At 51.2% G+C, this 27,871-nt stretch overlaps 1 protein-coding gene across 4 annotated transcripts; it reads right to left on the bottom strand.

The window, feature by feature from the left end:
* Positions 1-585: 585 nt before the first annotated feature.
* Vangl2 (VANGL planar cell polarity protein 2) lies at positions 586-27,871 on the bottom strand. 4 transcript variants are annotated; one of them, XM_036202738.1, is made up of 9 exons: positions 27,551-27,871; positions 22,916-23,026; positions 12,963-13,224; positions 12,717-12,837; positions 9,244-9,851; positions 8,395-8,531; positions 7,773-7,908; positions 3,578-3,809; positions 586-2,681 (listed from the first exon to the last, which is right to left on the bottom strand). In XM_036202738.1, exons 3-9 carry the CDS (start codon positions 13,031-13,033, stop codon positions 2,421-2,423), a joined length of 1,566 nt encoding a protein of 521 aa, XP_036058631.1. In that variant the 5' UTR covers positions 13,034-13,224; positions 22,916-23,026; positions 27,551-27,871; the 3' UTR covers positions 586-2,420. The 4 variants fall into 4 exon arrangements, with proteins under 4 accessions (XP_036058631.1, XP_036058632.1, XP_036058630.1 ...); XM_036202739.1 differs by lacking the exon at positions 27,551-27,871 and adding an exon at positions 24,372-24,395; XM_036202737.1 differs by lacking the exon at positions 22,916-23,026.

Here is a 27,871-nt window from a genome sequence, read left to right as displayed (position 1 = left end):
AGAGACACTGACACACCTCTCTCTCTCTCTCTCTCCTCTCTCTCTCTCTCTCACACACACACACACACACACACACACACACACACACACACACACAGAGACACTGACACACCTCTCTCTCTCTCTCTCTCACACACACACACACACACACACACACACACACACAGAGCTATACATACACTTGACAATTCATCCTGACATTTTAAAAAATAATAACAACCAACGTAGACAAAGATACCACAGTTTTGACACAAAGGACCACACGCTACCATTCTTAGTCACAGCCCTTAGTGCTTGGACAGAGTCAGGGAAACTTTTTTTCTTTTCGTTTTAGGGAGAAGGAATGAAAGTATCACAGTGATTAAAAAACATGGCAGGTTCTTAAAAAACACTCCTGTGCCCCTAACCTAGGGCATCCACTAAGATCCCAAACATGTTCCTTCTGCCCTCCCCCACCCACTGCTCAAACCAACACCACACCCCATTCTTGCCCACAAAGGCAGCGACCCCAATCACCATCCAGGCCCTGCTTTCCAGGATAGTGAGGTATTTAAGTGACCCAAAAAGGACTCCTCTGAAACCTGATTTTTTTTTTTTTTTTAAAGAAAAGATACCTTCCCATGACCCAAGTACAAACTAATTTCACAGGAGTCTATCCAGGAACCTCTACCACAGCCTGGAGGTTAACCCCGAGGCCCTGCCTAAGTCAGCTCCCAAAGCCTATCCCTGTGGGAACAAAGTAAGCACTAATGGATGAGCCCCTTTGTTAGGGGTAGGTGGGCTGTGGATCCTACAGCCTCACAGCGGGATCAATGGGTACCTCATCTCAGTTTGTGCTTTGCACAGAAAATACGCAATATTTCCAGGGAAGTAAAGGAGCTATGCAGGGGCGTTGGGAGTTGTTTGGAGAAGTGGCCCAGGAACACTGCTCCATCCCAGCCATCAGAACCATCCTCCACATGGACGGACGCTGGGAGGATGGATGTGGGTATTTTCTATTTTTATTCCTTGTGATAAAAAAATGATTTAAAGGCGTCTAATTTAAAGGCTCAAATTTGCTCTGAAAAATATCCATTTGAGGGTGAGTGAATCCTGCTCAAAATGAGCTTTAAATTACTGAGAGTCAGATCCGGTGCAAAGGCTATGTTAGTTAAAATGGGATGAGGAGCTAAGACCCACAAAAGGCAAGAATCCTGGTCTCTCACCCCAATATAGAGCCTAGAAAGCGAGGCAGGGAGAGAAGAAGATGGGACCCTGGAAGGCCATGGAAAAGAGACCCCTGAGACAAAGAACTGGACTTAAGGCAGGGGATGAGAAGGAGCTGCTGGCCCCTCCCCTAAGAAGAGATGAGGCCACAGGTCTCTAGAGCTGCAGGTCAACGGGACTAGGGTAGCTGGTGCAGAAAAGAAAAATGTCTTAGACCATAGTGCTGATCAGGGTCTGCACGTCATAAAGTCCCTACAGAAGTTGACATGCATCCTTCACAGGTAAGGGTGGGAATGCACAGCTCAGAGGGGTAAGGGTCAGTGGGTTCAGAGGGATGGGGGTCAATGACAAGGGTCTCTCCAACCTCAGGGGTCTATCCCGCCCTTCCCTCAGGAGTTGTCGGAAAAAGAAGTATTAGACCTCCCCCACAGCCCTGGTGAAGTGGTCCAAGAGGTTCCACCTCAGTTTGCCTATGATCATGTGATCACACAGGTCAGAAATAGCAGTGAAGACTCCTGGGGAGCAGATGGGGCTCCCCGCTTGTTCTCTGTGTGTGTGTGGACCAGGAAAGTACAGCTGTAACAGGGGGAGCAAGTGACACCCCAGGGAGATTCCTAACTCTGGGACGACTGTCACAGGTGCATCCTTGCCCAGGGACTCAGGGCTATGGGGTGGGGACAGGGAATAGGGTTAGCTGCTGTCCCGCAGGAGTTTGGCACCATGGCTCTCTAGGGTCAAAGCTCTGCCCCCCAGAGGACCCCTATTAAGGGCCACTGGAGAGCAGTGCTCTGAGAACTTAGGTCTGTTAAGTGGGAGCTCAGGGTTAGGGTACAATCAAGAAGGCCCCACACACACGCGCATGTGCGCACGTGCCCTATGAGGAGGGACTTCCACCCAGGGGAAGAATGGAGTAGGAGGTACTGTTTCCTGCAGAGCCTGGAGTGATACAAACTTGGGGGGCAGGGTGGTTCCCAGATATTGTTAAAGCAAGGTGGTCTCTCTAGATTTACATGGGGAAAATGAGGAAGAGGGGTGGAGACTGGATACAGGATAAGTTAATTCAAGTAAAAAAACAAAACAAAACAAAAAAAACCAAAACAAAACAAAAGCAAGAGCAAGAGGAAGGAGGGTGGCAGAAGCGTGGCAGGGCCTGAGATCCAAGCCACTCCCACTCCGCAGGAACACCGATGTCCCCCTCCCCTGCTGCTGCAAAGTCACACGGAGGTCTCCGACTGCAGCCGCATGACAAACTTATGTGACTTGGGATCCACAAATTCCTCAGAGAGTTTGAAGAACGGCACCTTCTTGGTGCTCACCACCAGGCTGAAGTCCTGGCGTTTTAAGAGGAAAACGATGCCATCCTTAAGCCCATTGGTCACCGGCTCCTCGCTCACCAAGGTCCACTGTTTGGCCAGCCAGCGTTCCTTGTGGTACTGGATGGTAGGTCCAGCTGCCAAATATCGCTCCAGAAAGGCCTGAGGAGAGGAGAAGACACTGCCTGGGCATCTCTCCCACCCACCCTTCATCCTCTGACAACACACAGCTTTCAAAGATAGCCAAGAGGCTTTGGAGCTCATTCTACACACATGAACAAGTATCTTCAAAGGCGAGAGCAGAAGAGGGCCTGAGGGAAGCTTGATGTATAGGCGAGGAGGATGGCACACACAGAATATAGTGATATAGCTCCAGTCAGGACCAGAATTCTCTCCCGTACTTTCCTCTGTTCCTTGCACCAGGCTGTGCCTGGGGCAACTCGACCCTCTTCCTTCCTTCTGTCTTCCTTCCCTTCCATACAGGTTATATGATTAGACCCACAAAGGTCTGCACTCAGAGGGATGTGGGCCAAGCCAAGATTCAAGTGCAACTGTGTGTGTGTGTGTGTGTGTGTGTGTGTGTGTGTGTGTGTGTGTGTGTGTAAAATCAGGAGCTCAGGCCTGATCTAGCACTGAGCTCCGCTCCCAGCCTCTTTATCACCTACTCAGCAGAGAAGGCTCCGAGAAAGCCATTCTAGGAAGCTGGCAACTGGGTGGAGGTCATCAACAGCTAACAGTAAGCACAGGCAAAAGCTTACTTTTGGGGTGAAGGGGACAGGAAGGGAAAGGTGAGGCTTGGAATGAAGACATTCCAGAGCCTTCTGAAGATGAGAAACAGGCCTCTGACATCCCGCAAACAGTTCAGAAGCCTGCCCTCGCCTCCTCTGCTCCACACAGAAAGGATGGATGGGGTGGGAACGAGAAAAGAGGTTACAGAGAAGAGGTGAGGGTGAGGCTACGAGAGCGAAGGCGAGTGAGGAGAGAAGCCGGGAACACGGCCACCAAGCAAAAGAACTAGAAGGTGGACGCAGAGGAAGGTGGAGGAGCAGCAGGCCTACCTTGGGTGTCATGTCGTGAGTGATGCAGAACTCCAGGTGCTGCAGGATGCTCTCCATGGTATGGTAAGGCTGCTGCTTGGTGGTCCGAAGGTACTTCTGCATGGCACGGGCCATGGATGCAAAGATGGCTTGGGCTGCTTCCCGGGGATCCATCACCTCCCTGGGGTTCTTCTGCTCCTCTTCCTGCAGCCGCTTAATGTGAGTGAAGGCCTCCTCCACAGCCACCACGAGCCTGGGGGACAGGCAGTATCTGGAGCAGATGCCCACTGCTCATTCTACCCTCTACCCGCTGGCTGCAGCCCTCAGAGCAAGGTCAGGCCTCTCAGCTCTCCCTGAAGTAATAGAAGCCCATTTGGAGCCAAGAGCCTGGGGACTAAGAGATGAGAGCGGTGTTTTCCTCACAGGCAACAAGAAACAGTTGTAGAACTCAGTGGACTCAGACTAGGGACTTAAAGTGAACAGGCCTAGCATCAAATCCGGAAAGACACCTAGGAACTACGCTACCGAAAAGGCCAAGTGTCCCATCAGATCCTAGGAAAAGACTCCACACCACACTACACTACGCAAAAAATTAATAGATATGAGTAAAGGGAAATGGCCCATTATCATCATCATCATCATCATCATCATTACTTATTATTACTATTAAAGTTGTTTATGTGTGTATGTGGGCATACACAAGCCTTCTGTGGAGGTTTGAGAAATCCCTTCTCTCTTTCCAACACACGGATGCTGGGGATTGAACTTAGGTCATCCGGCTTTACTCCTGGCCCTGGGAATGACATTTCTATTCAGCCACACCAGCAGAGGCAATGCTGACACCTGACTGGGGGGAAGTGGGGGAGGGATACCTGTAACAAAGAACTGGTATCTAAAATACACAAAGAATTCACTACGAATCAGGAAGGAAAGGTTAAGGACCTTTAAAAAATAACGAATAAAAGAGGAGGTGGAGAAGATGGGAGGGAAAGGGACTTGCCACCAAGCCTGACATGTAGGTCCAGAATTCTACACCCTGGACCTACATGGTGCAAGAAGAAAAACCACACCAGAAGCCACCCTCTAACCTCCCTGTGAACTCTGAAATGTGCATGGCTACATAGACACATAGATAAATAAATAAATGTAATGCTTTTTTTTTTTTTTTTTTTTTTTTTTACAGTGGGCAAAGGAGCCAGGAATGACGACACATTCCTATAATCCCAGCACTTGGTAAGCACACAGTGCTTACCTTGGAGACTCACAGGTTCCAGACCAGGCTGGTCTACTTAGTGAGACTCTGTCTCAAAAAACTAAGTAAATTCAAATAAAATCAGACCAAAGCAGTAAAGGATTCATATGAAATCTGAAAGATACTAGGCAAGCAGAGATAGAAATTAAACATTAATAAGCGGCGGAGAGATGGCTCAGTGGTTAAGAGCACCAGTTGCTCTTGCAGAGGACCCAGGTTCTGTTCCTAGCACCCACATGACAGTCCACAGCTGTCTGTAACTCCAGGTCCAAGGGATCCCATACCCTTTTCTACCTCCCTGGGCACCAGGCACACACATAGTACAGATACCTGCAGGCAAAACAATAATACATATAAAATAATTTTTTTTAATTTTTAAAAATAAGTAATAAAACATTAATAAGATGCTTCTTCATCAAAATGGAAGATAACTATAATCCTAACACTGGATAGGAAGTCAGGGACATTCTGTGAACTACAGTGCAGCAGTAACATGTGACGAGAGGGATACACAGAACACATGGGTGAACAGCAAACTACATTAAAGAGGAAGAAGAAAAAGGTCAGTTTAGCAGGAAGATTTGTATGAGTTCGAGGTCAGCCTACCTACATAACGAGTTCCAGGCCAGCCAAGGCTACATAGATGACTTAAAAAAAAAAAAAAAAAAAAAAAAAAAAAAAAAGTCCGTTTACACTAACAGCAGAGAGCCACACAAACCCACACATCACTTGTTCAAAACCACAGATTTTTAAGGAACTCAAACTAGATTCAAGTAGATGAAGAAACTATGACCACCAAGTGGTAAGAGCTGAGGACAGCGAGAAGTGTTGTGCACTCCAAGTCCAAAACCCAAAATAAAACCCACCGACCTAAGAGTAGGACTGGCCTGAAGAGACAGGATAAGAATGGATGTGAGGCCTATAGCCAAGAATCCAGGCACCTCAGGACCTTCAACGAGCTCAGGATGGAACTCTAGGCTAGTACATGCCATCTGTCTGTATGTCTTGTTTCTGTGCATCCCTTTACCTCCATTAGTAAAGTTTCTTCCGAAAAGATCTTTTTGTTTCGGGTGAACCAAAGTTTCCTACCTACAAGCAAGGTAACAAACAGAAGAGGAAATAAACCCGTGTGCCAAGAGTGACAGAGGCAGGCCATGATATCCAAGACCCTAGTCAGGGGAAATGGCAAAGGGGTTTGTTTTCCAACAACAGAAGATGTTAAGAATTAGAACCGGTGGTCTTCGTCCTCCGGGGACACAAGGGGACAAGATGGGGCTGTCTCTCTGCCCTGACACCCAGACAAGGAAAGTGGGCAGAGGGCAGGGTGGATGTTCTAGCCCCGTATTTCTGCTCCTCTTTTCTCCAGTGAAATCCCAGAAGCTCCAGGTGGAACCTGGTAGCAGCAGGCATTGAGAAATACTCTTCGGGTATGATTTAAGTTCTTACAACAAAAGGGAAAAGTGAAGACAGCGTTTAAGAAATTACCAAGAGGCCAGGCGTGGTGGGAGACACACCCTTTAATCCCAGCTCTTGAGAGGACCAAGATCTCTGTGAGTTTGAGGCCAACCTGAGCTACCTAGTAAGTTCCAGGACAGCCAGGGTTACATAGTAAGACCCTGTCTCAACAAAACAAACAACAACAACAAAAAGATCCACTTACGATGGCCTGTACTTTTAATCCCAGCACCAGGGAAGCAGAGACCGGTGGATCCCTGGGACTTGGGGACCAGCCAGCTTACCCTAACCTACTTGATGAGCTCCAGAGCAATGAAGAGACCATCTCAAAACACAAAGTGGATAACACCTGAGGAACGATAGTCCAGGTTGTCCTCTGGCCTCCACACACAGACAGACAGACAGACAGACAGACAGACAGACAAATATCCTTTGTGGCCTGAAAACCAGTCTTCCCTGTAGGTGGCAAAAGTCAGAAAAAGCAGGCTCCTGTTAGAAAAAGCTGGAAACTGTGGAGAGGCATGACATGAAATGATTCCGTCAAAAGCCAGGGAGGTGGGAAGAGACCAGGCTCAGAAGAGAGTTGTACAGATTGTAGCCTTCAAGGTCCTTTTAGCCTTCAAGGTCCAAGCAGGTGGCCCAGCCCACCTGAACCTGACCCATGGAACAGAGCAATAATAAATGTGCTGTTTTACCGAGTCTGTGGTAATCAGTCACGGGAGCACTAGAAAACGAATATGCAAAACCTGCATCATCGCTGCTCTACTTCCGGCAGGTACAAGGGTCTCTTGGGCTTCCTCTTCCCTGTTCACCCCATAGACACCGCCAGCCCCATTCTATTGGCTCTTCCCTGTAGCAGGAATCTTAAAGGTACTTGTAGCAGGAGTCTTTAAATTTCGTATTAATAAAATCAAACCCGAGGCCAGTTATTGGGGTGAATGCTGGAAGATCAGAGAAGCAGAACAAGCCACAGCCACCTCACCTCACCAGTTCCTCAGCTGATCCTTTTTCCTCAGATTGGAAGCCTCTGAATCCTCATGCCAATGGCTCTCAGCTGAACTGTGCTGCTCAAAAGCCTGAAAGCTTAACCAGCCAAATGCTTCTAGTTTCTGGTCCTCACACCTTATATACCTTTCTGCTTTCTACCATCACTCCCTGGGATTAAAGGCTCTCTTTCTGGAATCAAAGGTAGGAGTCACCACCGCTGGCTGTTTCCAGTGTGGCCTTGAACTCACAGAGATCCAGAGGGATTTCTGCCTCTGGAATGCTAGGATTAAAGGCATGAGTCTCTATGCTTGGTCCTTGAACAGATGGATCTCTGCCTCTGGAATGCTAGGATTAAAGGCGTGTGCTACCACTGCCTATCCTCTATGTTTAATATTATGGCCATCCTGTTCTGTGATCCCAGATAAGTTTATTAGGGTGCACAATATTTTGGGGAACACAATACCACCACAATCTCCCTCCCGGGTATTCGTCAAGCCCTGAGCCCACACAGCCAGTACCCACCTGGCCCTGCGCTTCCGCACTCTGCGCTCATGCTCGGCCTCCTCGTAGTAATACTCATTGTGGCTGTTGTCCCTCCTCCGCGCCGCCGCCGCAATCACAGCCCTTGACTGGCCAGTGGAGTTATTGGTGCTGTTTTCTGCACAGGATCAGGATAGAGGAGATGGTCAAAAAAAAAAAAAAAAAAAAGAGTGTAGCCCTCTCTCTGCACATTGTTGGAGCTCTGGGAAAATGGCCTGACACATCCAGAGGATGTGTCCCCACCACCCAGCCAGGCTTTCCCGTCCCAGCCCTCCTGGCCACCTCTGGGAGACACTGCAGGAAAGCAACCAGGAAGGCATCGGAAGGGCAGAAGTCCCGCATCAAAGCCTCCTGATGCAGGGGGCTTTGCAGCTCAGGGCACGGAAGGGGAGAGACCAGGGCTGTGAGAAGACACAGGCACTAAACCAGGGGCTACACCGTAGCATCAAAAGGATCAGCAGCTAAGACCAGCTACCTGAAGTCGAGGGAAATGACAGAACAGAGGGGGCTGGGACACAGGCCAGAGAAAGGAAAAGGCAAGGGAAGTATCATGGAGTCCTGCTTAGGAAGAGGCCGGGAGGGGCGGAGGAGCAGGGCCGCTCACCCTCTCCGAGAGAATACACCTTGAAGCCAGACACTTTCTTGGCCAGGACGGACTTGGGCAGGTTGAGGAGGGCGGGGTTGTAGACAGGGAAGTCATGGTAATACTTCTCCAGGATCCACACTGCCACACGCTGGATGCTGTTGGGGAGACGGCAGGAGGGGAGGGAGAGGGACAGACAAGGGGCGCAGGGGAAGGGACACATCAGGGCAGGTCGGCAGGGCTGGAGAGGACACGTGACAGGGACAAGCTGCTTCCAGGAAGCCTGGCTCAAGCCTGAGGTCTACTCACCAGGTCCCTCACCTTTCCCCAGGCTGGGTCTGCTAGTCATTTCCTACCATGCTGAAGCCCAGAGGTAAAGGGGCCCCAGCCAAAGGGTCTCCTCATCCCCTTCCAACATTCTCCCAAGGTTACTGACAGGACCTGGGAGGTGCCACGGATGCTCTGCACTTTCTATCTCTCCCTCCTGCGGTCCATCTCTGGCCAGCTCATCTCAGTAACAGACACTGACTACTCACGGGAAGCTGTGCCTCCAAGAAAAGGTTAGAAACCTTCTGTTTAGACCTCTCTCCCCTTTGGTCCATCCTCCTCTAAGAGACCTGACTTTGAATTGCCTTTCACTCCTACTTCACAACGCCCATAGGCATCTTGCCCACAATCCCACATAAGGCTTTGCCGTCAGGCTGAAAATATCACTGACCTCTCTTCCTGTGTGCAAACTCCCTTCCACCCAGCCCCTCTGATCCATCACCTACTGTCCCCACCACCACACCCTCCCTGCCGCCCAAACCCTGTCAAGGTCTCCTCTTTGTCCTAGGCAAGTCCCACCTACTGCCATGCACTCACTCATACCTGAGATGGCCGACGTTGTAGAAGCGGCTGGCCCCATCAGTCGATCGCACGACCTTGAGCGTGAACTGGGGCTGGAGCTGGCGTAGCTCCAGCAGAACTACAGCCAGGTAGTGCACGAAGAGCAAGGCATCCACTAGCGAAACAGCAAACTGCACCACGCCCTGGTAGCTGCGCTCCCGGGCATCCAAGATGCGCACACCGTAGAAGAGCCAGTAGGAGATAACCAGCAGGAAGACAAGCACCATGAGCAGGGCGCGTAACACGAAGACTCGGGGCAACGCGGCCTTGGGCCGGCGGAAGAACAGAGCCCAGCTGCCCAGCAGCAGGATGAGCAGCTTGAAGGCCACAGAGATGAAGAGGCCTTCACAGGCCGTCCCACATGGCTCCAGCTCCTCCCGCCACAGCAGTGGAGGCAGAAGCAGGAAGACCAGTGGGGTGAGGAAAGAGAGCAGCGCCAGAGTGGCCCCTGCCGCCACGCCCAAGTGGCGTGAGCAATCCAGCGGGACGCTGTCCTCCATGTCCTTGGCGATGCGTGTGAGGTCATCGTGGGAGATGCTGTGCTCAGAGGTGCCTGTGACTACGGTTGTTGTTTCTCCCCAGTTGTCGTCCTACAGTCGGGAAGGGGGTGAAGAGAAAAGGGTGAGGAGAGGAGGCAGCGGCGCACGGACACAGCCGGAAGAAGACGGGAGGTCACCACACACGCAGTCATCAGAGAGCTCACTGAGCTCCACCATGTGCCCATCTAGTCTCTGCAGAAACTGCAATCTGAAGCTCATGTCCTTGGGGAGCTGCACCAGGATCAGAGAGGAAAACGCGGAGTGTGCAGTGACGACCCTCAGGAAACGGAGCACAGGACCACTGCCCAGGGAATAGCTTGGGCAGTGAGGATGACCCAAGAGCAGGCTTGCCAAGGCAAAACAGATGCTTCCAGAGAGTGACAGGACCCGAGCTGACCCCCAGCAGCAGGTGACATGCAAAAGCTCATCTGAATTAGTGGTTCCCAACCCCAGCCACACACATTAGAATCACCTAGGGAGCTTGGAAAACATACCAATTATGCAAAGTGAGATCTGGTTGTCAACCTTTTTTTTAAAAGGCTCCCAAGATGATTATAATGTTCAGCCAAGATTGGGAACTCTGAACTAAATGATCCCTAGGGGCTGCTCGTCAGAATGCACTCTGTGGACCGGCAGCGTGGAAATCACCAGGGAGCATGTGAGAAACGCAGAACCACAGACCCACCCCACATTTACTAAGCCGGCACAGTCTGCACTTAAACAAGATGCCCACGAACTGTTTCAACTCAGGGCCCTCCTAAATTTCTTCTAGCTTGCACAGAAATCCATGATTTCAACACAAGCCAAAGACAGATGTGCAGGGCAGAGATTCAAAGAGCTGGGGATACAAGTGCAGGGGCAGAGAAGGGGAAGTCAGAAGCCCCTTGTCCAGGCCATGTGACAGTGCCAGGCTAAGCAACAGACATCTATCCCAGTCAAGTGAGCTAAGGCATGACTATGATCCCAGTACACAGGAGGCTGAAGCAGGAGGATCGTGTAAGTTGAAGATCAGCCTGGGCCACACACAGATCAAGACAATCTCAAAGAGGTGGGGGGGGGGGGAGCCAGGGGCTTTTACATGCCTGTAATCCTAGCACTTGGGGAGGTGGAGGAAGAAAGATCAGAGGTTCAAAACCAACCTCAGTAATATTAGTAAGTTCAAGGCCAGCCTGGATTAAATGAGACCTTGTCTTTTTAAAAAGCCATCTATCCTCCAGCCATTAGGAGCTACTACAGTTCTCTCACTAAGGGAGAAGAGGAGACAGGAAAACCAGTGAATGACATAAATAATATATGGGAAACACGTTGCAGACTCAGGATCACCGTGGGTTTCTATGAAGTTAGCTCTGCTGGGGGCCATCTGAATTACCAGGGTATAGGGTCTATGGAGTCAAGCAGTGAACAGGCTGGGCTCCTCTGCCACCCTTCAGAGTGTGAACTACCCAAATCTTGTCTCTCTGCAGTGGCTAGAGACCATCTTATAAAGAAGTCCCAAGACCACCAGGACATTCCAGCCTGGGCATATGGAATCATACCCTGAAACCCAGGGGATGCAGGCTACAGGACTGAGTCACACAGTGCAGTGTAAGGGTTAGCCTCGGGTAGCCTGGGGTAGCCTGGAAGGGCCAGTGACTAGAGAACTGAGGAATCTCCTCTCCTACAGATGGGGCAAGAATCCAATCTGAATATAGAAAATAGAAGAGCCAGCCACTGTCAGCTGTGGGACTGGAACCACACCCTCACCCGGTGACTCCAGATACACTGTCTACCCTCTCGAGGATCAAGGCCTAGGGAACCCCACCCCAACAGGCAGTTACCTAATCATGCCTCAAGATCACTTCAAAAACCTATGAAGCCTGGTAACACAGAAAGAAAAGAGTTCCCAATGCCAGGCAGGTGTCGGACCCCACGTCCCCCTGAGGAAAAAGAAGCTAAGACTCTCCATTGCCTAAGATACTCCCAGGAAGAAAGCACAGGAATAAGATAAGCTCACTGTCACTGCAAATCCTGTCCTTCCTTCATTCCAGGGCTGTTCTGCCTACTGTCCTCTCGACCCAGGGAATTCAAAGAACCAGACATTAGGGCAGACACAAGGGCTCCCCTGTCCTGGAGAATTCTTCTCCAAGGTGCCTCCCTCAACTGCTCTGCTCTCCTCTCTTGTCCTAGTTCCATCTACTCTTCCCAAAACCTCTTTTTCCCTAGGACCTAGGTGATGCTGTTCCACAAGCTAACAGCAGGGGGCATAAACCCGAGGGAAACCGGTGGTCTACCCACCCAGACCCCCTCCCTCCTACTCCAGCCTGCACTGGCCTGACTGGTGGACAGAAGCTTTGGGGGGACAGGGACATTTCTCCTTACTCAGCTAAACTCCTTCTGCCTCTTGGGAAAGGGTAGAAGCTAGTACCTCCAAAAAGGTTTCCACTAAAATCCCCTGAATTCCACTGCAGCAAGGCCCCACCTTGGAACACTAAACAAAGGAAGAGAACAGTAGTGCACACCCGTAATCCCTACATTTGGGAGTCAGAGACAGGAGGATTCCATTTTAAAACCAGTCTGGGGGCCAGCCATAGTGGCATACACCTTTAATCCCAGCACTCAGGGGACAGGGGCAGCCGGATTTCTGTGAGTTCTCTAGCCGGGATTACACTGTAAGACCCTGTCTTACAACAATAACCACCACCACAAAAAAAAAAAAAAAAAAAAAAAACCAAGACCAGTCTGGGCTACATAATGAGTTCAAGGCTAGCCTGGGTTACAAAAAGAGACCCTGTCTTGAAAAACAAACAGATACCCTTCTGGATCCTCTATCTGTCCTAGGAGAGCCATCTCAGCCCTTCCCTTGACCAGCGGGGCCTCCCCCTCCCCGCAAGGGCTCAGAAAATGTCAGATTTAAAGCACTTTACCCCCAGTCCTCACCCGCTCATCTCCCCTCGTGGACTCGTTGTCCAGCAGGGGCTCTCCTGGAGCCTGGATCGTCACTGATTTATCTCCACGGCTCCCATCCCGGCTCTTAGAGCGGTGTCGGTCCCGCCGGTCCCTGCAGCCAGAGAAACCGGCACAAAAAGTCAAAAGGGGAGTCAAGGTCCCTTCAGCCCCTACTCCCCGCACCCCCCGCCCCACCTCATCGTACACAGCCTCTCTCCACCACTCAGCCGGACCCACCTGTGCTTTCGGGAGCTTCGGGAATGTCCCGACTTGTAAGAATAACCCGAGTACTGGGACTCGGTGTCCATGGCGTCGGAACGCCGTGCCTTGTAGCGCTCCAGGGCCGCGGGCTGGGGCCTCTTGGGGGGCCCCACTGCCACCTCCTTCAGCACAGGCTTCTTCAGGCCAAGAGGCACCTTTAGGAAGTCAACTGTCACCCTGAGGGACTCTATTTTGCTGGACGAGTGGGCTTCTCTCAGAGAAATTCAAGCGACGATCCCTGAGGAGATAAAGCAGTTGCTTAGGGGTAGCTCGGGCTCCCCATGGGCGAGGACACAAAAGAAAACCATCCCCGAAGCTCGGGTAAGCTCGGACACTACCTGAGACTACCTCATTTTGGGTTCCTGTGCTGTCCAATGGGCTCAGCTCCTCCTGCTCTGCCAGCTAGAAAGACCCTCCACCCACAGTGTGTCGAGGGCTCAGGCAAATGCTGGCACAGGTTTCCAGGGCAAGAAGGTCACCCAGAATAACCCAGCTTGGATGCCCCATTGGCAAGAATCAAGGCAGTACTTTCCTATTCTCAGCCAGGAAAATGGAGACTTAGCGACACATGCATGTATGTACAAGCTCACAAACATCGAGCTTGGGCGCTCTCTCTCTCTCTCTCTCTCTCTCTCTCTCTCTCTCTCTCTCTCTCCCTTTCCCTTCCCCCCCCCCCCTCTCTCTAATGGAGACTGACAGCACAGTGAAGTAAAAAACAAAGAGAAGCATCCTCCAAAATGCCTAAAGTCTGCAGCAGAGGATGGCATCTCCTCCCCAATTTTCCAAGTGCCACCCACCATTGCTGTGGATATCATTCAGTATAAATAAAATGCTGATTGGCCAGTAGCCAGGCAGGAAGTATAGGCGGGACAAGGAGAGAGGAGAATTCTAGGAAGTGGAAGGTTGAGACAGAGAGACACTGCCAGCCACCGCCATGCAAAGATGTTAAAGATACCGGTAAGCCACGAGCCACGTGGCAACTTATAGATTAATAAAAATGGGTTGATTTAAGATACAGGGGCTGGAGAGATGGCTCAGAGGTTAAGAGCAATGGCTGTTCTTCCAGAGGCCCTGAGTTCAATTCCCAGCAACCACATGGTGGCTCACAACCACCTGTAATGAGATCTGGTGCCCTCTTCTGGCCTGCAGGCATACATGCTGTATATATAATTAAATAAATCTTAAAAAAAAAAAAAAAAAGAACAGTTAGCAAGAAACCTGCCACGGCCATACAGTTTATAAACAATATAAGTCTCTGTGTGTTTACTTGATTGGGTCTGAGTGGCTGTGGGATTGGCGGGTGAGAGAGGTTTGTCCTGACTGGGCCAGGCAGGGAAACTCTAGCTACACACCATCCTTCAGAGCCCAGCCCCAACTCTCACAAAAGCCCCAGCTACTCTAGGAACCAAGGTCCTCTTCTTCACGGATGCTGGCAACACTAACTTAAGTCATCACCGTGCCCTGAGCACCTCCTGTCTTCACTCACTGATGGAGCAGACCTCTCTTAACTCACCTACTTTGAACTACAGACTTTGCTATGCCCTGGGTGTTGCGGTGTACCTGACACTGAGTTTATGGTCTAGGGGAAGATGTACACCGAACAGCTAAGCCAATAAATACAAGCAACCGTGTCAGTGTGGGGGAAGGAAAAGAACAAGAGGTCAGACAACAGGCAAATGTATTGGGGATGGAACCCTGTGTTCTAAGCAAGCATTCTACCACTGAGCTAGCGACATCTCCGGCCCCATGGAGCAACTTTAAACTGAGTGTCTGGAAACGGGCGGAAAACGACACTCAAACGGATGCCCAAGAAAGGAAGAAAAGGCCCCAGGAGAGGAAGGAATAACACCACGTGAGGGAAGGCCAAGTCAAGAAAGGGCTCGTGTATTTAAGGAACAACCACCGACTGAGGACCAGAGAGGCTGACAGAAGCAGGGGGAGGCAATGGAAAGATCGGGTCTTACTCGAGGGTTATCAGGAAGCCTCTTTAGCTGTGCAGATTTGTTTGGAAAGAAGAAAAAGTAGAAATGGAGAGAGCAGTGAGGAGGTCCTCGGCAGGAAGACTTGGCCCACCAGAACCAAGGAAGAGGTAAGAAATGGACTGACTCACAGAACCAACCAGACCTGATGAAAGGCTGGCTGAGGGGGTGAGGCACACAAAGTAATTAAGTAAAATGCAATCAAAATTTAAAAAAAAAAAAAAAAAAAAAAAAAAAACTAGCCTGAGCAAAGGAGAAGATACTGAGTCTCTGGTGAGGCAGAGAATTTGGGATGATCCTGTTTATGAAGGAGCATGTGTGGGGAAGAGCAAGTTCGGAAAGGAGGGCTGTGAGTACTGTACTCCACACATTGAAGCTCATGGCTGTGAGGAATGGACAGTTGGGCATCCAGGGAGCTGGAGTCTGAGCTGGAGGTCCAGGCAACAGGCAGACACGGCACCGAGCTCAAGAGCAGGCTATGTAACTGGATTCAGGAACTCCAGACTGCACATGGGTGGGGGAATCAAGCAAAGAGGTTGAGAAGGAGAGACCAGAGGCCAGCTGAGTGTAATCTCAAGACCACCAATAAGACAAGTAGAATTCTAGGGAGGAATCAACACGACCAGACCCAAGGCTGCTGAGAAGTCCGTTGTTTGACGCACTGAAACAGACTTGCTTTCTGAAATTATCTTTTTCCCAACCACGTTAAATCACCAACCACTGGAGAGTGAGCTGGATAAGTCATACATATTTGTGGACATCGCCCCTGCTGCAGGTACAGAGCAAATAACCAATACCCACCTAGTAAACAAAAAACACTTGTCTGTCAGGGAAACTGCCATTGTGAGGAGATAAGAATCAATGTGAGCCGGGCCATGGTATCGCACGCCTTTAATCCCAGCACTTGGGAGGCAGAGGCAGGCAGATCTTTGTGAGTTCGAGGCCAGCCTGGTCTATAGAGCGAGTTCCAGGAGAGGCACAAAACTACATAGAGAAACCCTGTCTCAAAAAACAAAAACAAAAACCAATGTGAAATCTATTCACTTCTCCTCCTAACAGAGTCAATATCCCTGAGCCGGCGATATCAATACCCCCACATCAAAGCAATATGTGATAGACATATTTTGGGGACAGATACATCTCAACCCAAACCTGAACCTCTCTAAAACAAGGCCACAAACAGGGCCCATCCCATGTTCACCCCTCTGTGTACAAATTACACGTTGGGCTCCTCTACCCCTCCTCTGGGAACCCACTCCACTGGTTTACTCCTCCATGCGGTTTGGACAGTCACGGCTGCACTGCTTTTTGATGTGGTTCCCACCTATTCTTTCTAGTTCTTAAACACTGAACTTCACCAGGAGGCTCTGAGACCGACAGATTGGGCAGGAAAGTGGGGATGAGGTAAAGGACAAAGAAGAGCCACGGATTAGATCCAGACAGACAGTAGAGCCCTCTCATCCGCCATCCTCATCCCCAAATACCTGCACTCTGTTTACCAGAGCCAACAGCAGAAAGAGCCTGGGATTTACACAGAGATCTGGGTTTAAACCCCACCATTCCCACTGCTGAGCTATGTGACTGTGCGCAAGTTACTGACCCTTTTGTGCTTATGGCCCGGTGGGCCCTTTGGTAAGACAAGAGGTGATGATGATTGATACCGCCTTCGTGGGGTAGCTGCAAGGAACACAGGGGTGAAAGAAGTGCTTCCCTAGACTGCACAGCTACTAATAGTTAAGCAATTAATAAGCTCTCAGACTCCAGTCCCTAACCACTTCCTCTGAAACTAGGGAAGGCAGTGGTATAAATAAATTGTACGACTAAATAAAGAACTCGCACACACACACACACACACACACACACACACACACACACACACACCCCAAGCAGACCCACTACTTCAAACACACCCAGATGTGAGGCGAAGCCGCTGTTTCCCCTGCAGATAAATTTCAAGCCAGACAGGGTGCCAGCCATCTCCCAACTCTTTGTTCTGAGTTCCTTAGCCTGGAGCCCCCTCCCTTCCTCCCTAGCAAGACAAACCCCACAGCCCTGGCATACAGGGGGCTACCCAAAATGCAACAAATCATGCTCCTTCCTCAACTACCAAACACAGGGGGCACAAAGGACCACAACTTCTGAAGCCCTTGCCTGCTGTCCCTTTGGGGAAGGGATAAAAGGTAGGCAAAAAGATGGGCAGAAGTCCCCCCCCCCTTACTTAATCAGTCTCAAGAATCAGGTTTGGAGGGTCTCCCGGGTGGGCAGCATTCCCAGGAAACAAGGTGGGGGAGGGGATCGGGGATGAGATCAACAAGTAGAAATGTCAGAGTGAAGAGAAGACGGGAGCGGAGTCTAGACTTGGCACACGGCAGAGAGCTGCACCCAGCTGAGGGGCAGAGGGTGGGAGGCTGTAAAAAGCGAATATGCCCCACTGTTTTTCAACTCACCCCCACTCCTCAAGACACAAACACAAGCACCCAGTCCTCTACTCAAACCAGCCATGGATTATCTGGGGTTAAAAGGAGGCCAAAGAAGAGAGAGGGAGAGCAGAGAGAGCCCCACACAAAAAGGAGACCCTTCTCCCTCCAAAGGCCTTTCAGAAATAAAATTAATGGAATGTGTCTCAGTATCACCCCAAGGGAACTGGGGGGGGGAGGGCTGAGGGGAATGTGGGGGCTTTTGTCCCGGCTGCCCAGCTTCTCCCACATTGATCACCATAGCAACCAAAGCCCCCTGTTGCCTAGGTGATGGCAGCCAGGTCCTGGAACCCATACCCAGCATCCAAATCGAGAAAGGTTATAGAGGTGGGGGAACAGACAGAGGGGGAGAGAATGGGGTTTCTCCTCTGGCAGCCCCAGCTTTTGTCTGAGCTTGGGATCGGGTTTCTTCAAGAAACAATCGGAGGCCTCCAGAAGAAAATAAACTGAAAGCCTGGTAAGAGGCAGAGGGAGCAAGGCCCTAGGGGACATGGTCCGTGGGTGGATATGGGTGCTGGGAAAATACAGACCAGGACCAACTGACCCTTCCTCATCCACCCCTCACAGGAACAGCTGAGTGGGCAGCCAAGTGTTCTTCATGGGTGCAAGCGCGCGCACGCGCACACACACACACACACACACACACACACACACACACACACACCACATGTGGCAGGTGCTCAGGACAGGCATAGGAGCCCGTGGTCACCACCTCCTTTTACCATTGCCCTAGCCTGTGGTCACTACCTTTTACCATTGCCCTAGCCTGTGGTCACCACCTCCTTTTGCCCTTGCTCTAGCCCTGCAGGGCAATTCAGGTCTTTAGGCCCAGGATAGGGACATGAGGCAGAACACAATGAGGAAACATCTGGAAAGAAGCAGGAGTCAGGGTGACTCAGCCAGCAGAGAAAGGTAGGGAAGGGACCAACCCCCACACTCTTCTTCATCTATACTGGTATCAGGGCTGGAAGTAGCAGGCCTGTGGGGCAGAGGTATCTGGGTTTCATGAGGATGGGAAAGCTGACAAGAAACTAAAAGTACTGCTTTGACAGGAGTCTGTCTCTGGTAGGCCCCATTTCCTCTTCTCAGCCAGAGACTGGGAAGGGTAGTCCTGCCTGGCGACAGTTATTCCTTTGGAGGTCTCCTGAAGAGGCATCCATCTGCGGGACCTTGCCTGTTACAGCCCTCTGATTCCTACACAAGTCAGGGTCTTACTGTGTCTGGCCTGGCCCGCCTTCTTCACCACAACCTGTAGGTAGGCGAGTGACCCCTAAGTTGCACTCACAAGTGTTGAGTGCCTACTTTGTGAGGGTGGGGTTTACTTAGCTATCTGGCCAGGAGCAGAGCACCTAGTCATAAGGCTGGTCATCTAGAGGCAGAGCAAAGGTTCAAAGGCTCTTTCGTTCTTCACCACATTATCAAAGATGAGTCCAAACAGGTGCCCCGTCAGGCAAGAGTAGAGACTCAAGGCTTCTGATTTGGGTAAAAATACAGACACCTAATTTGAATCTTTAAAGAAAGTGGTGGAGCTCTCTGATTCTGCCCTCCTCTGTCCTACACTGGGAGAAAGTGAACTGACCCACCCAATTCTGTCAGCAGCCTCAAGCATTAGCTGAATGGTAACTGAGATCCCTAAAACCAACCAAGTTTTACAGTAAGGCCCAGCAACAGAAAGGAAATGGCTAGCTAGTGGTCACTACATCCATGACAGCCCATTCTGGCTCTCTCTCTCTGTGTGTGTGTGTGTGTGTGTGTGTGTGTGTGTGTGTTTTGTATATCTATTTGCCTTATCTGTGCCTGGTGCCTGTGGAGGTCAGAAGAGGGCACCAGATCCCCTGGAACTTGAGTTACAGACAGTTGTGAGCCACCATGTGGGTGCTGGGAATTGAACCCTGGTCCTCTGCAAGAGCAGCCAGTGCTCTTAACCACTGAGCCATCTCTCCAGCCCTCCCATTCTGGCCTCTTACTGCTGGAGAAACTTCGCTAGCACTTGGGCTTAAGGGGAATCTCTTAAAGAGCAATCAGATTCTTCTGTGAGCCCCCTCTTGCTCTTTCAACAGACAAACAGTACAAGAAACGGTAGGGAAGGGAGAGATTTTCTGACTCCTGTCCTGAGCCTTCCCAGCAGTGACAAAGGGTCAGAGGTCAGGCAGGCCTAAGCCCAGGGGCAAAGAATCCCTATGTAACCAGCCACCACCCCAAAGAACATCAGCACTCCTTCCTTCCTCCTCATCCACCCTTGGACCCAGACAGGCCACCCATCCCAAGTAGCTCATGCGAGATCCTTCCCATCACAGAAAGAACCACGGTCCAGAATGGGCACGGACCAGCCCTCACATAAAAATGGGCTCTAGATCCACTCTTAGGCCCTCAGAAAAGACCCAGTGGCTCTAGCTACCAAGAGGCCAAAGGAGGCAGCTGGATCTCGGGGGGCCCAGTGGGAAGGCTGCAAGACCGGGTGCCCAGGAGCTGGCACCAGGTGCCCCACCCCTGTACTGCTAACCAAGCACTCTCCTAGGAGGGCCAGACATGAGCTCACCATCCTCACAGCCCCGGGGTGGGGGCAGGAGCCTTCTCCTAGCAGGGGAGGGGCGGAGTAGCAGGGGAAGAGCCCATAGATGGGCTCCTGCCAGGGTACCAGACACTAACTAGAAAGGAGCTAGAAAGCAGAGCCACACCCCTTTCCACCTTCTGTAATTTCCCTCCGTGTAAAGCCGGGGAGTGTGGAAGACACCCTCCACATCCAGACATGAATCACTGACACACATACACATGCCCATATATTCTAGTCCCCCTTCTGAAACCTGGAATGGTTCCTGCCTGCCCCACCCAGCTCCACCCACCCTGGCTAGGCAGGTTCTGTAGAGACCTGTTCTGCTCTCTCTCTGGCACCCCCACCCCCATCGGGCTCTCAAAGTCCCTGCCCCCAATCCAGCACATACACACGCACATGCACATACAAACACACGCACAGCCCATAGCATCCCATCCTCTGGTTTCCCCTAGATCCATCCCTGGTCAATCTGGAGCAGGAGGTAGAGGGATGAATATTCCCTTTGGCATCTTTCCCAGGGTGAGGCTCTAAGGAGAGAGAGGACACAGAACTTGTACAGAGGCAACCGGGACTGAAATACCAGGATGCTCTATTTAATTTTCACCACCCACAGGGCTTCGACCTGCTGCCTCCCAGGCTGTTTCAAAAGAGGCCCCTCCCTACACACCAGGTGAAGTGCAGATGGACTACGGAGGAAACAGGAGGACAACAGGAAGTAGGTGAGCTGTGCAGACCCACAGGCCCACTTCCCACCCACCGTCATACAAAATATCTCCCTGTCTTCACTGCCTCATGTCCTGAGTGGGCCTCAACTGTCCCTGACCCCAAGAGACCTCAAAGCCTGCTCTCCCAGCCCCTGCCTCAAGGCTGGAAGAGTTATTTAGGAAGGGGAAGCCAGCCAACCTGGTAACGTGGACCGGGAGAGCTGAGATGTGGGGATATAGGAAGGAAGACATATGGGACACTGTGGGTGAAGGCCGGATTGTATGGGGAAGCAGTAGTGTAAGCCTCAAGGCGTGAGATACTCTGTGTGTGTGTGTGTGTGTGTGTGTGTGTGTGTGTGTGTGTGTGTCCTAGGTTTCCCCATAAAACCCCTTCCACCGACCTCAGCCCAGGGCCACTCATATCGGGGAACAGTGAGCAGGCCGAAAGGCTTGAGTTGCAGCCAGCCTCCGCCCTCCTGACAACACCCACCTCCCTCACCCGACCGACCGAGATTCTCACTCTTTCTGAAGATTATCAACTCCCCCATCCTTCTATCTACCCCTTCCATTCCTGGAGGAAAGCAGGCGACAAAAATATGTGTTTCTGTTCACACATGGCTGTTTTTTGAGTTACCACATCACACCTCAGGCTCGGCACCTGTTTCTGTCTGACCTCCTCCCTTATCCTAAAAAGCCAGAGCCCCCATTCACAAACCCCCTCATGTCTTCCGTGCAGGCCAGGGGAGCCAGGCACTGGTGAGAACCTGAAGTGCTACAGTCACGACCGTGGGAAAATCCTCGGGCAGTGATGGCCAAGGTCCCGCTCCACACAGGACTCCATGAGCTTAGTCTCTGCTGCAGCTCCTACTCCACACAGGCAGGAAGAGCTTCAGCTCCAACAGGAGCCCTGCCATGACTTAGACAACGAGGGGCCCCTCCTGGGCAAAGACTGGGTTTCTCCCTAAGACCCCATCTGCTTCTCATCCTTAGAGGATGCCTCCACTCATCAGGCTACGTGGACTCGAGCTGGCTTTCCAAGGGGGAAGAGGAATTAGTCACGTTCAAGATTAAAGCCAAGAAGGAGCAATCGGATAGAATCTGGATGACAGCATGGACCGACAACAAGAGCACTCTGGGAACAGGAAGACCAAAGAGATCACAGAGATCAAGCACAGCCTTTAGGAGCTACGCCATCTTGAAGACCTCCTTGCCTTCTCTAAGCTTATTTTCCTGTCTGTAAAATGGGCATGACAGTGTTCTATATAATGTATCTAGTGAATCACAGAAGCTGTAACATACAAGATGCTCAATAAGGCCAGGCGTAATGGCCACACGCCTTGGTGATCCCAGCACTTGGGAGGCAGAGACAGGCAGATCTCTAAGTTTGAGGCCAGCCAGGTCTACAACACAAGTTCCAGGCCCATCAGGGCCACACAGCGAGACCTTTAAAAAGATAGATAGATAGATAGATAGATAGATAGATAGATAGATAGATAGACAGAAACTGATGCTTAGTGAAATGTTGGTTTCCCAATTCTTAGGTACTGCAGGTCAATCCTTCTACTTCTTTCTTCTCATTATAAAAAAGGTAGCTTCCACTCAGAATAAGGAGGAATCATCTTTGGGTGCAGAGGTGGTTCCTCCCCAACATGGGCCTCAGCCAGAAATTAATCGCACAGTGATCCATTTCCTCAGGAGCTCTTGGGTCCCCTAGCTTCTCTCTTCCCCTCCTCCCTAGACCTCAGTGAGGTCAGGCCTAGGATCCAATGGCTTCCCACTCTCCTCCAGGCTCTCATCCTAGCTACTCATCGATGGGCAGAGGAAGGAGGCCCCAAGCCTCCTGCCCCACCCCAGCCCCCAGCTACTGCCCACTCTCCCCTCTCAGGGCCCCACCCTGATTACCAGGATAGTCCCAGTGCTGCTGATTCCAAACTTGCTTCTCCCAAACCCCTTCCCAGCTGTCTTGTCTGTAATTACTAACCTTGCCAGGGGCATCAGACTGGCACGGCAACAGCTCATTTCCAAAGGGCCCTACCATAGAAGCCTCTGCCTCCCACTGTACCAAGCTGGGGGAGGGGGGAGAGATGAAAAGCTGGGTAGCTCTGTCCAGATCACAGCAGAGAAGGTGACAAACGGCTGTCGCAGACCAAACAGGTAGACAAGAGTCCATCTGCACCTCTGCTATCAAAATCACATGGAGCACAGGACTACCCACCTGCAGAGGGTGAGAGGTTTCAGGTCAACTCAGAGAGAGAGGAAGTTGATTGGAGGCAAAGCAGGAAGACGAATTCGCACAGGGATGAGGGCAGAGGCACACAGGTGCGAGCTTTGAGGAGAGAGGAGGAAAGGGTGGGTTATAAAAAAAGATCTGAGAAGAGACAGCACTATCCCAGTCTCTCCCTGATGCAGCCACTTCTACCAACTAACACCTCGGGACAGGGGAGGAAAGCAATCATTAATATTGTTTTATAGCTAGAGAAACTGAGACCAAATCCTCACTCCAGACTCCAAGAGGAGCCAGCACTACCAAACATCCCACAGTCCTTCTGGCTCGTGCTCAGCCTCTATCAGCAAACCCCTCCTCGGTTCTCTCCCTGTCTTCTATCCCTAAAACGGCTTCTATCTAAAAACAGCTAAGAAGGGCCAGGCGCAATGGCACAGGCCTTTAATCCCTGCACCCAGGAGTTGGAGAGGCAGGCAGATCCAGGCCAGCCAAAGACTTTAAAAAGCACGACCTTGCCTCAAAATAGATAGATAGATAGATAGATAGATAGATAGATAGATAGATAGATGATAGGTAGGTAGGTAGGTAGGTAGAAATGGGACCATCTAAGGAATAGGCATGTGGTAGAATATTACTAAGCCATAGATGATATACATACATGTTGCCACATGAATAAGCCTTGTAAACATGCTGAACGGAGAAAGCTGGACATAAAATGATGACATTTAGAGGAAATAGCCAGAACAACAGGTAACTCCACAGAGACAGAATGCAGCTGGGGGGTGGGCCAAGAACTGAACAAGGGGGCATTGGGAACTACAGCTGAAACTGTCTGCGGTTCTTCCAGGGTTAGTAAAATGTTCCACAACTAGACAGAAATGGTTGCACAGTACTGTGTGTGTGTGTGTGTATGTGTGTGTGTGTGTGTGTGTGTGTGTGTGTACACGCACGCACAGTAAATTCCATTCTCTTCAATGTTCATCTCACATTAACTTCTAAAACCCCAGTGGCCAACACATCTCCTTCAGGAACCTTGCCCAATACTCCTCCTCAGAACCAAACTCTACGCTGCAAGGGCCTCCAGAATACACCTCCATCCGGCACTCAGGGGCTTACGGGGATCGACGTGTTCAAGCATGCTTCCCCTGTGAACAGTGTCTTCTTTACCCTTCCATCCCCCGTGGTTCTCATAACACCTGGCAGAAAGTGGACTGTGCTGAATGTGATCTGCCAGAGGAGAGCAGAAGTAAGCTCACTCCCCTGCCCTACTGCCCATCCCTTACTACATCCGTGGATTAAAATCCAAACCATGCCAGGCAGGGTTTGCTAAGTCATTTCCCCCTGTGCCAGGCACTGAGGAACACACTCTTTGCAGGTTATTTCACTCAGTCCTCATAAACCTAAGATGTGGTATTATCATCAACCCCATGTAACAGGTGAGGCTTACCGAAGTTCTCCGTTTTGTCTGAGGTCACGGAATTAGGATGTAGCAAAGCTAGAAGTTAAAAGCAAACTGTCAACAAGGGAGAGGGGTCACAGTGCCAGGAGGGGGACTTGGGGTTCCTTGTGGATGGATTCAAAGTGGGCTTGGAAGATGGTGTCTTAAAATAAGGCTAAGGAATGAAGCTCAGTTACATGCATCAGGTCACACGGCTCAGCACGGAGTGAAACCATCTGACTCTTCCTTTTGCCCTCACGGTGTGGGAGCCAGCAAAAGAGAAAACTGGAGTCCCTAAGGCTCAGAGGGAATGAAGGGCTCAGGAAAGGAGGCTCTTCCTCCAAGTCCTACAAGAAGGTGAGGGAGCAGAGAAAAGACAGAAAGGAAGGCAGCCCTGCAGGAATCAGACAATAGAGAAGGAGGGGCCCGTGTGGTCACTGGTTCCCAGTCTGGAAGTACTTTCTGAAATGGCACTTCCTATTGTCTAACCACAAGTCCTCCTGCTTGGATGATAACGCCTACTGGTAGGGAGCATCAGTTGAGCCAACAGGTAGCCTGAAAGCCAGGGCACTGTGGGCGCTCTGTAGGTTTGGGGAAAACCATCTGATGGGCGGCCAGTTTGAAGGAACGGAGCACTGCAAGGGACGACATCTAGTCTTTTCCTAGCCTGCTCCTCGTCCTAGTCCAATATTCTCTAACCCTCTCCTCTTTCCCTGGGCTTTAGGAAGGGTAGGGAGCTCTGAGGGCTAAAGATGGAACATTCCAACTGCACATGCCCATCAGAGACCAACATTCCAGTTGCAATTACCCAGGGACTCTAATGGGCATGTACAACTACAGCCCCTGTCTTAAAACCCGAGTCTCCGCCTAACTAACCTCTGGCAGTAAGGAAAATGGTCAAGAACACACATCTGGGAACAAGACTTGGGTCCCAGAGATGACCATCCATTTCTTTCCTTCACCCCAAAAGAGAATGAACAAGAGCAAAGGGAGAAAGGAGGTAGCTGCTACTTCTCAGGGAGGAAGAGATGTCTTCTTCATGGTCTCTGACATCCCACCCACTCTCATGATGATGAACACAGACCCTTCCCACCAGATGGACATCTGGCCTCTGGCAAGCTCAGCGCCAATATGCACACACGCAAACACACACACACAGAAACACACACACTTGAACATAAGCACATGTGCACATGAACTCACACACAGTCACATTCACACAGAACACAACACACACTTGAACACAAGCACACATACACATATGAACTCACATTCACACACGTGCACACACACAAACATGTACACACACACACACACACACACACACACACACACACACACAGACACTGCTTCTCATCAAGAAACTGCAGGGTAAACTACTCGGACACACTTGCAGAAACTCCCAGAGAAACACCCCATGTCACTTTCTCAGTCCTGCGGCTCCCAACCAGGTCTCATGCCTCTGTGCATGCTTCTTCTCACCTCCAGACCACACTCCTCAGGATCCTAGAGGCAGGGAAGAGTTGGGGGGCTCTAAAGTGGCCACCTTCAAGATGGCTTTCCAAGAGAGCTGTGGCCTAAGAGAAAGTAACTGGGGCAGAGCAGCCAAGCATGTGGCCTCAAAGAGCACTGAGGCCCACCCCAGAACAGTGGGGAAGGTCAGGCCTCTAATTTGTGTCCTTGACTCCTTGAACCCCAAAATTCAGGACTACAGAGCCCCTCCACATCCCCTGAACCTATTCCCCATTCCCCCACAATCCACACAGTCTTCCAGAAAAATCCATCTTCCCAAATACACACCACCTAAGACAACTCAATACCCCCCAAATGCACAATCCCCTTTAGGGTCTCAGATACTCAAGACACTACCCTAGAATCTAGGCAGGGCCATTCAAATCCTGCAGACTGCCTTCCCTGTGGGCTTTCTGCCAGGAAAATCTGCCTGCAGAGCCAAGAGGTACCCCCAATATACACTCAAAAATACACACCCTAGCAAAGGCAGGCACACACATTGATGTCTACCCATCAGTACAGGTTATTCATAAGAGCACAGATTCACTCACACATACACCCCTTCCCACCACACAGGTGCACAGACACTTATCCACATATACCACCTATTCTGCTCTTACAACCCCACCTTCTCTAATACCTACCCACCTCTTTCCTATAAGCCCCTCTCTCAGCACATACACACACAGATACACACCCCTTCCCTAGAGTATACATACAAATACATACCCAAACCCAATGGGCGCTCTCTCTCTCTCTCTCTCTCTCTCTCTCTCTCTCTCTCACACACACACACACACACACACACACACAGAGAGAGAGACAGAGACAGAGACAGAGAGGCAGAGAGACAGAGAGAAGAGGGAGAGAAACATCTACACATCCAAACCCAGGGCCCACCTGCAGGAACACGCAGCACCGTCAAGGCGTGCACACACACACAAAAACAAAGAATCATGCATACTGATCCCCCAAACAACCCTTTAAAACTCACTAATGCAGTGCTCAAGACCTTCGATGAGTAAATAGGACGAGGGAGAGAGATGATGTAGTCTGCCCCCCACCCACACACCCCGACACACATTCCCCGGTATCACCGCAAGTCCCATCCTTGGGCTACACACACACACACACACACACACACACACACACACACACACACACACACAGGGCCATCTCTCTCAGGGATCCACTCTACCCCCTGAACATATACCTGCCCCTTCCCTCCCCACACTTCAAAGGTGTGTATATGCATCCCTACATACCTTCAGCTTCCAATACCTCCAGCCTCCGATCCTTCCACGGCCTCTCCCACCACCTCCAACACACGTTTACCAATCCCTGGCTTCAATGGGCTCCCTTAGGATCATTCAAGCGCCTGACCCGGGCCCCCGGCCCAGGAAAGTCCCCGGCTCTTAAGGCCTGGGCTCCGCCCCTTCCCCACGCACCCCTTCCCCTCCCCAAAGTTGGGGGTACTCGGTTGTTCAGTGGAGAAGAGACCGGAAGGGGGTTGCCTCAAGCCCCCCTTTCCCCCCAGAAGCCACCCCGCTTTCTCCAGGGCCGGGCGCTCCCTGGTCCTTTGCTTGATTTCCTTCTTTTTTCTGCTGCTTTCTTTCCTTTTTTTTTTTTCTCTTTTTCTGCAAACTTTGCCCGCGCCCCCGCGGCCCGCCACTCACCCGCCGCTGCGAACAGCCGGGTGGACTGGGCGCACGCCCCGCTCCGCTCCGCGCCTTTGTATCCGCAGCGCACCGGGTCGCTCCGAACTCCGCGCTCCAGGACCGGCAGCGCGGCCGATGGGGGTTGTCGAGGGGGGCTCCGGAGGTCGCTCACCCCGGCTCGGTCCCAGACCACTCGCCTCTTTCCCCCTCGAGGCCCCGGGGGCAAGGGGCCGGGGGGGACTGCAGGGCGCTCAGGCTCCCATGGCGGGACCGAGGACTAAGCAATCGGGGATCAGGAATCAGATCTGGAGCCGGCGGCGGAGGGGGAGGGGACAGAGG

Source organism: Onychomys torridus, chromosome 11, assembly GCF_903995425.1.
Source record: "Onychomys torridus chromosome 11, mOncTor1.1, whole genome shotgun sequence".
Lineage (NCBI taxonomy): Eukaryota > Metazoa > Chordata > Mammalia > Rodentia > Cricetidae > Onychomys > Onychomys torridus.
This window is presented reverse-complemented; position numbering and strand designations above follow the sequence as displayed.

What these genes read in the sequence shown, in the direction of transcription:
- Vangl2 (XM_036202738.1), bottom strand. Translation starts at nt 13,033, where the DNA reads ATGGACACCGAGTCCCAGTACTCGGGTTATTCTTACAAGTCGGGACAT. An exon ending in GTGCGGAAGCGCAGGGCCAG is followed by an intron (nt 3,810 to 7,772) that starts GTGGGTACTGGC and finishes CCTGTCCCCCAG; the next exon opens with GCTCGTGGTGGCTGTGGAGG. An exon ending in CTCACGACATGACACCCAAG is followed by an intron (nt 2,682 to 3,577) that starts GTAGGCCTGCTG and finishes TCCTCTCCTCAG; the next exon opens with GCCTTTCTGGAGCGATATTT.